Source organism: Dasypus novemcinctus, chromosome 4, assembly GCF_030445035.2.
Source record: "Dasypus novemcinctus isolate mDasNov1 chromosome 4, mDasNov1.1.hap2, whole genome shotgun sequence".
Classification (NCBI taxonomy): domain Eukaryota; kingdom Metazoa; phylum Chordata; class Mammalia; order Cingulata; family Dasypodidae; genus Dasypus; species Dasypus novemcinctus.
This window is the reverse complement of record NC_080676.1, coordinates 79,414,527-79,427,116: the sequence shown is the minus strand read 5'-3', so window position 1 is coordinate 79,427,116 and position 12,590 is coordinate 79,414,527. Positions and strand designations below refer to the sequence as shown.

Here is a 12,590-nt window from a genome sequence, read left to right as displayed (position 1 = left end):
GCCACGTGGCAAAGCATGATGGCGGGTGATACCTGCCAAGGTCTTTACCTTCCTTTCCAGAATCTACCATCTCTCTGAGATCGATCATGGGCAACCAGACATAGGTCTTGTTTCTTTCTGGACCCCCTCTCTTAGTCTCTCAGGACATCTCTGCCTTTCTGCAGCTGAAGGATACATGGAGTCCTCTCTCAAATGGCAGAATCAAAAATGATGGCTTCCTTTCTCTCCAGGTGTGTGTGTTTGTATGTCTCTCTGTGTGTCTGCATTTATATTGGACCCAGCAAGAGGGCAGAGACTCAACCTGAATCATTACCTCACTGACATAGTCCAGTCAAAAGGTTCTCACACCCACAGGAATGGATTAGTTCAGAAGTATAATCTTCTCCTTTTTGGGATTCATAAAAGAACTTCAAACTGTCACAAGTGGTCTTTGTTGAACAGAAGTTTTTAATGCTAATGTAATCCAATATATCAATCTTTTCTTTCATTGTTAGTGCTTTAATGTCCTGTGTTTTTTAAATTTTGCCCAAACAAACATGAAAATTTACTCCTGTTATGATTTAGAAGCTGAATTGTTTTAGCGTTCACATTTAAGTTGAAGTTCCATTTGAAATTTATTCTGTGTATGATGTGACTTAGGGGTTGAGGTTCATTTTTCTGTTTGGTTACTCAGTTGATAAGCACCATTTATGGGAAAACTACCATTTCTCCCATTGCACTAAAGTAGTACTTTTGTCACAAATAATTGGACTTTACTGTGTGTGCATGTGTATACTTTTAGACTTTATATTCTGTTCCATTGGAATGTTTGTCTATTACTGATCCACTATCACACCTTTTTAATTGCTGTAGCTTTATAGTATCTAATAGTGTAAGTTCTCCATTTCTGTTGTTGTGAATCTTTTTCAACATAGCTATTCTAGGCCTTTTGCATACCCATAGGACTTTCACATTAATGACATGCTTGGATATTGTCTGTAATTGTATTGAATCTATAGATCAACTGGGCAGAAGTAAAATATTCAACAATATTGAATTTTTCATTGGTGTCTCTCCATTTATGTGTGTCTTCATTACTTTCTTTCAGTAATATTTTCTAATATAGGGGTCTTATACATCTTTCATTAGAATTGTTCCTTTGTATTTGATGGTTTTTATTGTAAATGTTATTTCTTAATCCCTTTTTAAAAATTTTTTGTGGCTAGAATATAAAAAATACAAATGATTTTTGTGTATTAACCTTTTGTCCAGAAAATTTATTTAACTTCAATAGTTTTATATAGTTTTCTGGATTATCTGTGTATCCAATTATGTACCCTATGAAAATAACAGTGATTTCTTTAAAAGGAAGAAAGATACTAGGACCTCCAATGCAATGTTGAATGGATGTGGTGTCCACAGACATCTTCTTATTCCCAAACTCAGGGATAAGGTTTCTAATATGTCATTATTACATATAATTACTGCAAGTTTTTTTAGACATTCTGCTTTCAGCCCTCTGCCTGTGGGGTTTCTTCTTTAATTAATGTTAGATCAGATCTAGAAACTATACACACCACCACACTCTTTTTTGCAAGACATACTCAAGATTTTGCATGCAATAAATGGATTGTTTTGAGGCAGGAAGGTTTTGACTACTTTTGTATTATGTTCCTGGGGTAGAAATGATAAGCTGTGATAAGATTCATTTATCACTCCAATATCTTATTTGAGATTGTTAGACTGTTCCACTAGGCAGATCCCACTCTTCTTTAGTAGAAACATTTAATTATAAGCAAACATAATTGTGGAATGAGAGATTTTCTCTTATAAGAGCTATATAAAGAATTAAATGTTCTATTCTTTTAAAATATGTGAAATTTATATTCTGGGAAAAGTGCCAACAGAGTTGAGTATATATTATTTAAGGAGACTGGAAATAATATTTGCTGATTTTATTCATTTCCTCTGAAAGAAAAAATAGTTAATTGCCTTGTATTAGAGAGACTTTTTAAGGCCACAAAAGAGAATTTGCCCAATACTATTTTCAGAAGATCGTAGAAACACCAATTCCAAATTCATCTTGAAACTACCCTCTGTAATCTCTTGGTAGAATTATAATTGCTACATTCCATCTAGGTTGTCATGAAAAGTATATTTAGAGTGAGTCAGATTTTTCAGCCCAATCTCATAACTCTAAACATAACAGTATAAAAGCAAATTTTAAGACTTTAAGTAGTAGAATTTATAAAACCCGTGAGACTCGTTGTGTTTAGAGTTAGAAAAGAAAGCTTGACTTTTCAAAGCAAATACCATGAAATAGGTTGCATCTGAAACAATGGGAATTTATTAGCTGTCAATTTTCAGACTGAGAAAATGTCCAAATCAAGGTATCATAAAGGCAATGTTTTCTCCTGGAAGACCAGGTACTGGTGATCCTTAGCTCCTCTGCAACATGACAAGACACATGGAGGCATGTGCTTATCTCTCCTTTCTCTTCTGGGTCTCATTGCTTTCAGCTTCTTTCTCTCTCTCTCTCTCTTTCTCTGTCTCTCTGTCTCTGTTTCTCTCTCTATATTCATTCCATGTATAAATAATAATATGATTAAATCCCATTCTGAATGAGATGGACCACACTTTAACTGAAGCAGCCTCAGCCAAAGGTCCTACTTACAATGTTCACAACCACAGAAGTGGATTAGATTTAAGAACATGTTTTTTTCTGGGCTATATACAGCTTTAAACCACCACACTTAATGAATGACAGAATATGTGTATATAATTAAGGGAAAGAATGTTTGTGATTTTAACTTTTGAGAAGTTAAGAAAAGCAGCCATGTGCTCCCATCAAAGGTCCCTTATTCACACTATTAGAAGCAGTTCATTAGGTGTTATTAATAATGGCAATTTGTTATGTTTGTATCTGGGTATATCTCCCATTTCCTTATGCATATGTAAAACTTAAGAATGAATACTATTCTTGCCTTCTCTCTGTTCTTTTCCCTTTTTCCCCTTAGCTGTGGTTTGTAAACTTTACTGTGCATTAGAATCATGTCAAGAGTTTGTTAAAACACAAATGCCTGAGTCCCAGAGATACTGATTCATTAGATCTGGGGAAGAATTTGAGAGTTTGCATTTCTAAAAAGTTTTCTAATGTTTCTGGTCTCCTGACCACACTTGGAGAACCACTGCCTTATGAAACAGTTTTGTTTTTTAGCAGTTTTATTCACACACCATATTCTACCCAAAGTGTACAATCAATGGCTTGCAGTGTGAAACAGTTTTTTAATATTCCTTTTTCAGTTAGTTACCTCCTTACTCAGTGTCTGTAATGTCAGAACTTCATCACTTTAAAGTATGCTAAAACAGATGAAAGCATTGATGTAAGTGGCTCTGAGTAAGAGGTCGGGAATTAGGGAAGCCAAGGAATAAGTAATTATTTTAAAATTCTGATTTTATATATGGATATCACTAACTTATAGCCTTTTGAACTACAGGTGAAAAAAGTGAGGGTTCAGACTACTAGATATTTCCTTGAGAATAATGAAAGAAAACAGAGTAAGGATTAAACCAACTGGAATGCTGATGTTCTCAGCTTCCAGAATGCTGAATATTATTCCAGAATGGTATAATTCTCTCATAATATTTATTCATTCCCACAACTATTCAAATTTTTTCAGTATATACTGTGAGATAGACATTATCCTATCCACTAAGACTTAAATAATGAACAAAATAAACATTCTCCATGCCAAATACAACTTACAGTCTATCTGCAGAAACAAACATTAAACTAACAATTACACAAAGTGTTAATCATTTTTTTCTTAAAGCAGTGTAATCCTTTTCCACTCACCAGAAAAAACTGTGCAATTTGTGTACTACTCAAATGCACCTCCCAAGGGGTTGAGTAGGAGTAACAGCCCTAATCCCACTTACATAACACAGAACTGCAGTCCCCTAACAAAACCAGCCAACTAAATCTTCAGCTGTAGGGTGGTGTCAGCCCAGAAGGTGTGCATTTTTCTAATTTGTCCTTCTTTAAGGTGTGTCTTTTTTATAATCATTTTTTCAAATGAACTTCTTTTTCTAATCTAGTATCAAATCCTGATAAAGCTGCTAACTGGTTAGCCATTCACCCTCATGATTCTCATTGTCCATAAATTACAATGGATTTATCATGCTACCATGTTCATGTGAATGCTAGGGTGATAGAAATATTTATCTTTATTAAAATATATTTAATTAGCTATCTTTATTAAAATTTCATAGAGCCTAGTGTCACACGATACTAACAAAGGGGTACCCAGTTCTGTTATTCTCAACCCTGGGTTATAGTTGGACCTTAAACCCTCCTCTGAATGCTTCATCTGTGTGATTCTATATGACAAAAACCCCGCTACATCCTCCAAATAAGAAAGCTTCATCCCTCTTGTTGTGGTAGGTCCTTTCTTTATCTGGGCACAAAATAGAGACCTTTACAAAAAAGTTATTAAATTCATATTTAAATGTTTGGTTCACTTGGGCTAAGAAATTACATGCCAATAGTTTTGTATTCCCTTCCTTTAGGACATGCTACCAGAACTCCTGAGGCAACACCAGGCTTTTATAGGAATGAGATACCATCTATGAGACAGAGGAATCAAGTACATCATTTGCCAGGTGAAGGCGAACATTTATTTGATAAACAAAAAAAGTTATATCTCCACAATATTCCTAGACTTAACAATTTGTCTTAAAAACTTTATTCTCATTTGTTTTGCCAAAAACACAAGTCCCTCATGGTATATAAAAAATTTCCCAGAAGCAGTTGTTGAAACAATAGGTACTGCCTTCATCACACCTAAATTAGGAATTCCTAAGTCTTCTGTTAAAGATTTTTAATTTTTCCATAGAATTTTGGTAGTATTGTTTTTATTCTCTAACCCTGAATAATTTCATCAGGCCTATAAGAAAATATGGAGGTATCAGTAGAGAATTCAGAGACAGTTTTAAGAACCAGAAAGTAGAAAGGTTTTATAAAAAGTGTCCACAGTTGTTCTTAATGCAGTGAAATGTTTTCTGTAATCAGAAACAACCATGATGATCATGAAAAGTCCACCAAAAAAGTGCCTCAAAGGGGCAGTGTTATCTTGTAAATATCAGTGAGCAGAAGGGAGGTCCTATAAACCAAATCTAATACAGAGTCACTGGATATTTCATGTTGCTCCTGGAGACCAAAACAGAATCAAACACAGGTTATGGAGCCTCCTTAAATTTGGTATTCATTGCAAAATGATTATGGCCAGGTTTGTAACTTTATGAGGCATGAATTATCAATGCTTTAGACTCCAAATAAGCCCATAATTGAGGAAGGTAAAGATAATTTTACCCCAAATTTTCCAGACAGCAGTTTATTTTTTGCACATGTAATACAACATCCCTGGAATACATCCTTTTCAGATGAATGAAACTAAAGCTCAGAGTAGTTAAGTAATTTGCCTAGAATCGCTTATAATATTTAGAGCTGGAACTACAATTTAGTTACATTTGGTTGTAAAGCCTATGCTTTTTCCCTGGTGTTAATAAAACAAGAAAAATAGATGTTAGAAATACAAAAAAATAACGCAACTAAAATTATGTGTGTACAGTGAGAAGTAGCTGTTATAGACAATGTTTTAACAAAGCAAAATTCAAAAGAACTTAAATATATTTTGCATGAAACATCCGAAAAAATATATTATTTACCATTTAAAATGTTCCAGGAAAAACTGGTTTTGAAAATAATTTTTAGGTCTTATAGTTCATAAAATCAACATTCCAACCACATTTTGGGTTTATTATGCCCTAAGTGTTCTTCAAAATTCAAATCAACATTTGTTTAGTACTTGAAAGCTAACAAGATATTTTTCATGTGTATTATCCCGTTTAATCTTCACAACAACCCCTTGAGGTTGGAATTTTTCTCGTTTTATATGGATTAAGAAATTATGACTAAAGAAAATATTCTATATCTTGCGCAAGTTTACTATGCTAATAAATAGCTGAGTCTGAACCAGCCCAGATCTCCAGACTTCAAGATGACTCTGACCCCAAATTCTATGAATTCCTTGACTTTTACACCAAATTATTTGACCTTCTATTACATGCTTGAGAGAAAAAAAAAAGAGTATTCTCTCCAGGAGTTTACAATTCAAGGTAAATGACATTGCCCTGAACAAAAATAAAGTATGACACACTGAACAAGAATATGATATAAATAAATAGGTCATTGATTTATTAACACTATGTAGATAAAAATTTAATGCACATTTTAAATTAGCAAGACAGAGTCATGAAATTAAGCATTTTTATGCTGGAGCATATTCTAACAAAAATACCTCTTTTCCTAGCTATTTCTTAGCCACTTCTTAAAAATATGGGAAAATATCAATGAAATTAGAGGCATATAGGCCTTTCATGGCTCTCCCAAGGCTTGGTGACCCCAAAAATGTTTGTTTCCTTTTTAACACGTTTTCGTGCTATCTTGTTTCTGACTTAGGGAAGATAGAGACAAATGAAATTCATTAGTCTATCCAGTCAGTTAATCAATAGGTAAAAGATAAATTCATAAATAAATAAATTTTACAAATATTTTAATCTAGATATTTTTATTTTAACTTAATGTTAGATTTACTTATTTTACTAACAGGTATTTAGGCTGTACAAGTGGTATCTTCGATATAAGGAAAATTATGTTGCTTAGTAGAAAAGGAATAATTTGGAGTCAGATTAATATAATCTTACCCTGTCACTTTCTAGCACTAAAACCATGTTTCCTAACCTGAACTGATATCCAGCACATAGGTCCTCAATACTATATATTAGTTGTTATTATAAAAGCAGCAGTGAGCATCCACAGTGAGATGAAATTTGGTCCTCTTGGCCATTCTAGATTGCCAAATATTAGTTGTAGTTTAGGCATAGCAAAGTTAGAAATCCTTTCTTGGAAATCAGAAAGTCAATCCAGTTGTTTCTAAACAAGAAACAACTAATCAAAAACTTTGAATTAGAAACTTTTAACCAAGCTCTTATACTATTTCTCATTAAAGTAGCCAAATTCAGACTCTGATTCAGGGTTCAGTATGTACCACTCTAAAAGTTAATCCAGCAAACTTTTTCCTAGAGCACTAGATAGCAAATATTTTAGGCTTGTTTAGGCTTGGTAGTCCATAGGATCTTGGTTGCAATAACTCAGTTTTGCCATTGTAGCACAAAAGCAGCCATAAACACTACATAAATGAATAAGCATGTGTTCCAATAAAACTTTATTCACAAAATTAGGCAACAATTGTTTGCAGAGAGGAAAAAGGGTCATTTTGTTCTTGAATTATAAGGACTAATTTCCCAAAAGAAGTTTTCTGGGACTTAATCTGGGCCTTTAAAAATCTTGAAAGATTGGTAAGACTTCATAAAGATAAAAAGGAAAAGATGAGGTGTGCTATGCAGAGGAATATACAAAGGTGAGATTTCAGTAAGGTGTTGTTGGAAGTAATGAGGAGATTAGTTTAACTAGAACAGAGTATAGGAAGGCTGATAACTGATAGTTTGGCAAGGACATTAGGTTAGTTTCTTTTGGATATTGAAAACTAGGTTAAAAAGTATGGACTTAGGTCACTTAGTTGCCCATCTTAGGTTTTATAAAAAGAATGTCATTTTGATGGATAATTTTGGATTTGGGGAAGATTTTTAAGTTATTGACATGTTAAGGGAAAGAAAAAAGAGTTGAAAGGTAGTGTCAGAAAAATGAAACTATAGATCTTATCTACCTGTGAGTCATTTTCCTACTGTCTATAATCTACGCAATGCTTGAACAAATTCTTCCTAGAAAGACTTTGTTTATGAAAAGAAACCAATGAAAGATTTTATATTGGATTATTCATTGATTATGAGTCTATCTTTTGGTAAACAGATCAACATAGTACCATTTCTAAGGGCTGTTAGGATATAAAGATAATTTTTATGAGTTATGATAAAAATAAAAATGGCAGACATGTGACTCTGGCAGTGTCAGGCACTATCCTGAGTGCTTTACATATATATGATTGTTTAATTTTCACAATAATCCAATGAGGTTGTATTCTTATTACTGTTTCACAGATGAGGAAACTAAGGGAAAGAGAGGTTAAGCAGCTTGCCCCAATAACACAGGTAGTAATTGGCAGAGTTGAAATGTGAACATAGGCAATCTGGTTCTAGATTCTGAGCTCTTAATCACCATACTACACTGCCTACTTCCAAGTGACTCCTAAAATATACATTGATGCAATTGACATGTTTATGTCCTTTTCCCCCTTCATTGTGCTCCCTTACCCTACTTTATTTTCCCATCATTTTTCTCAATAATTCTTCCCTTTATATACCTTTTAAAAGGTTCTTATCTATTTTTTTCATGTGTTTCATGGTACATGTGTTGATTGTGAAGAACTTTCTATTTTAAAGTAACTTATTGGATTTTCAATTACAAACATAGCTAAGTTTTCTAAATAATTTACTCTAGAACTAAATCCACGAACTTTCCAAGACAAGCATATAGCATTACAATTTCTAGAACTAGAACCACATTATTCTCACCCTAGACTTCTCATTAGATCAAAGGCAGAAGCTTAATAGGAAAAGAATGAATGAAGAAGACAGAGATAAACACCTGAGGCAGGTAGGAGAATGCAGGCAGTATAAAGTTAGAAAAACCAAAAGAAGATGAAATTTCTAGGAGAAAGTGTTTGGGGTTATCAAATGTTGCAAAGACTTGAATATATTTGGTTGTTGGAACTCTTTGGTAACTATTAACTTACAAAGCAAAATTTATCCTCATGGTTATTCCACTGTTGGTTACTTTCTTTCCTATTTAGCTAGTGATTGCTTGCTTCCTTCTAGTTCCTTATGAGTCCTATGAGCTGAATATTACATATTCTCCTCTTTCCGCATTAAAATTTTTAACTTCTAGTCTTGTTTTCTGTTTTCTGTTAGAATGGTAACAAGTTATTTGGATTAAATAATTTGGTAGAATTTTTCTGTTTAAGAAGTCTGTGCTTTAACAGAGGTAAAAGTGTACAAGTCACCAGAAAGCCTTAAAGAGTTACTCAAAAAAAGAATTTCAGATACAGTGGCTGGCTTGTGTGACAGATACTTTTGGTCAGGTTAATCTATTGTGCCCTCTAAGATGTGAATCTAGGGAAGTAGGTAGTTATTAAATCCACACATATAAGGGTCCATCCACAACATGTATTTTTTAATTAAACAAGTAAATTTTATTTTAATTAAGTTAATGCTCTAAATTAAACTAGTTAATGGTATAAACAATAAAGTGAGAAGAATACTTTGATATAAATTATTTTTATACCCTTGAAAAGCTGATATAAAAAATTAGTACAACAAAAAAAGATATGCCAGGTTTAAATAATTTAACATATGTCAGTTGACAGATGAAAATTAAGCTGCAAATCGATGAAAGGATTTTTTCCAAAATGGGTAACAACAATCCAGAAATTTGTGAGTCATATTTTCTAATTTTCAGGCGAGTATTTTTTGCTATATTATCCCACATCTTTATTTTTAAATGTTTCCTCATTGTAAAGAAAATCACTTCTAGAGGGCATAAATTAACTGGTAACATCAAATTGAGTCAACAAAATATCAACATAAAAGGTTCTAACACCATTTCCCTTATGACAACGTGCATTCCGTAAATATTTTATATATTCAATGTAAAAAAAGTTTTTAAAGTCTTATTAGCAAATAAATAATGGGAGAAGCTTTTCAATAAATGATAGGAGTTTTCAGAGTTCTTGGTTTACAAAAACATTTTCTAGATAACTTGATGTATTATAATATAATTAAGTACATTTTCAAATAATTTGTATATTTAAGGTTTTCTTATCTACTTGAATCAAAATCAGGTTTTTCAACATTAATGCAATCATTTCATCTATCATAAGCACAGTAAAGTTTTCTTGACTATATCATATATATCTTTAATAGAATATTTCCTATTTCAAAAAATGTTGACAGTTAATCAGTTTTTACTCTTTTCATTACTATTTGTGATATGAGTTTATACATTTGTTGCAATATCTCTTTACATACTAGATTTGTCTTAAATCTTATTTTCTGTTCATTTCCAATTAAATAAGAAATCACTTTGCACTCCACACGTGAAAAAAATATTCAAAGATGCACTTATTTATCTTCTATTAGAAGAATTGCTTTTCTCTTGTTTCTGTTTTCATATTAAATATTTACCACTGAATGGCAACAAATTAACATTAGAACAATATTTCTGCTGCCATAGATGCTCACTAAAAGTAATGCTCATCAGGATTTTAATAATTATACTGTTAAGTGTTCCCCACACTCCTCTTTACTTTTTATATAATTAACAACTGCCTTTTTCCTTTTTCTGTTGTTTCAGTCAAAGGATCAAGAAAGTTAAGTCTGCCAACAGATCTTAAGGCTGATCTTGGTACGGTAGGCAAAAGCCAACAATTTTAAGTTTTCTTACATTCATTTGGCTGAACATTCTTACCAATCAATCCATGAATAACACAAGTTCCCTATGTAGCAGTATTTGATGGCTTTCTAAAATGGCTTTCTTAAAAATCACCATACAGTTCTGTTGGCAGCATTCAACCTTTTGTTTGTTAACAATCATTTTACAAAATTATGATTTATAAATCATTATACACCAAGGTATGTAATGTTTTATTTTCTTTTTAGCATGAAATGTTATTAAACATTGAATAGTCTCACATATGAACACTTTGTGACTATAATCATGTAAAATAACAAGGTTTTCTCTGAAGTTATTGTCCCTATTCTGTATATTAGTATCATTTAATATTAATGCTATTTAACCAAAAAAAAGAAAAAGAAAAAAAGGTCTCATATATAAGAGAGTGGGGCTCTGGACTTTTTTTTTATTTTAGGGAAGTTATAGAAAATTTAATTCATTTTTAGTTTAACTTTTGTGATGGCCACAGGCTTGTTCATAAATTCCAAATCTATGAAATAAAGTAAAATATTACTAAATTTGGGCTTCATAATTTTTCTTTCAGAACTTTTTATCTGCTTGCTCTGGAATGGTTTTAATTGAATTACCTTTGTTTTCATTTCTTTTCCTCTGACTTAAACCCATAGCATTAAATTTTACCATTGTCGTGGTTAAAATAACAAAAACACAATAATTAGTCTTTGTACTGTTCTTTGGAGTTTACAGATCTGTTTCATGTACATTATTTTATTTGATTTTCTTAGCAACTCTTTAAGGTTGTCACTATTCCAAATCTTTTTTTTTTTTCCTCTCAGAGCAGAAACAGGTTATATTGTTAACAAATGGTAGAGTTAAGAGTTGAACCTAGGTCATAGATCATGGTACTCAAAACTTATGGAGCATGTTCACATATCATTTATCTGAATAAATAACTATTAAAAGTAATATAGTTTCTAACATTTAAAATACAATTAGATATAATCTTATGAATTTATTAAATAAGATCACTGTATTAGTGTTTTCTAGTGCAATGCATTAACATATTATTAGTTTACTATTAATATTCAATAAATTGTTATAATGTTAATTGGTATTGTACCAGTATAATTGATACCAAAGGAAGACCACAGTTATAATGCCATTTATTGACCACTGCTTTGTGTTAGACACTATGCAAAATGATTTGTATTTATTATCTGAGATAAGGTAAGTGGTATTTTTCCTGTGTTTTTATGAAGAAGTTAAGGCTATGAAAAATTCACATTTTCCTAGTCACACAAGTTGCAGCAAAAGTGGAATTGAAATCAAGTCTATATGATTGCAAACCTTATAATCTTACAATTACCTGTTATTTTCTATAGCTTGTAGTATGACAAATGTCAAATGAAAACTAAAGAATGATACTTTTGTTTAGAAAAATATATACTCACAATATTTATTCATATAATTTCTATATATCATAATATCTTTCCTAGAATGTTAAAAAGGAAAACAGAAAAGAAAGATTATCAATCTACCCCTATATTTAGTAGAAGTAGTAAATAGAGCTCTTAGTTATAATTCTAATCTGGAGGTCAGTTGGCGTAATTGTTATTAATAAATATTTTCTTCATATCTATAAACATCAGTCTCTCAAAGTCTCCAACTCTCTTCCTTCCAATTGCTTCATTCTCACTTTTTTCATGTATACATTAAGAAAATTATATGTATGTAAAAGATACACTGCATAAACAAATTGAAGGGAAAAAACCCACATGATCTCAATTGATGCAGAAATGGCATTTGACAATATCCAGCATTCTTTCTTGATAAAAATACTTTGAAATATAGGAATAGAAGGAAAATTCCTCAATATGATAAAAGACATTTGTGAAAAACCCACAGCCAACATTGTACTCAATGGGAAAAGGTTGAAAATTTTCCCTTTAAGGTCAGGAACAAGACAAGGATGTCCAGTCACCATTGTTATTCAACATTGTGCTGAAAGTTCTAGCTAGAGCAATTAGACAAGGGGGAAAAAAAGGCATCCAAACAGGAAAAGAGGACTTAAAATTCTCACTATTTATGAATGACATGATCCTGTATTAAGAAATTCTGATATGTC

The 12,590-nt window shown here is 31.9% G+C and overlaps 1 protein-coding gene across 21 annotated transcripts in view; it reads left to right on the top strand.

Moving 5' to 3' along the window:
- The window catches only part of STXBP5L (syntaxin binding protein 5L), a 441,734-nt gene that overhangs the window by 360,302 nt on the left and 68,842 nt on the right, over positions 1-12,590 (top strand). For 10 of the 21 annotated variants that reach the window (XR_011648662.1, XR_011648663.1, XM_071214762.1 and 7 more), the window contains one exon: positions 4,549-4,641. The exons of 8 other annotated variants lie outside the window; for them this stretch is intronic. Coding sequence is in view for 11 of the 13 variants with exons in the window: in XM_071214762.1 (XP_071070863.1) it covers positions 4,549-4,641 (93 nt within the window). In the remaining 2 variants the exon portion in view is untranslated. Of the gene's footprint in view, positions 1-4,548; positions 4,642-10,408; positions 10,460-12,590 lie in introns of all 21 variants that reach the window. 3 more of the 21 variants (XM_071214764.1, XM_071214761.1, XM_071214760.1) reach the window with 1 other exon arrangement.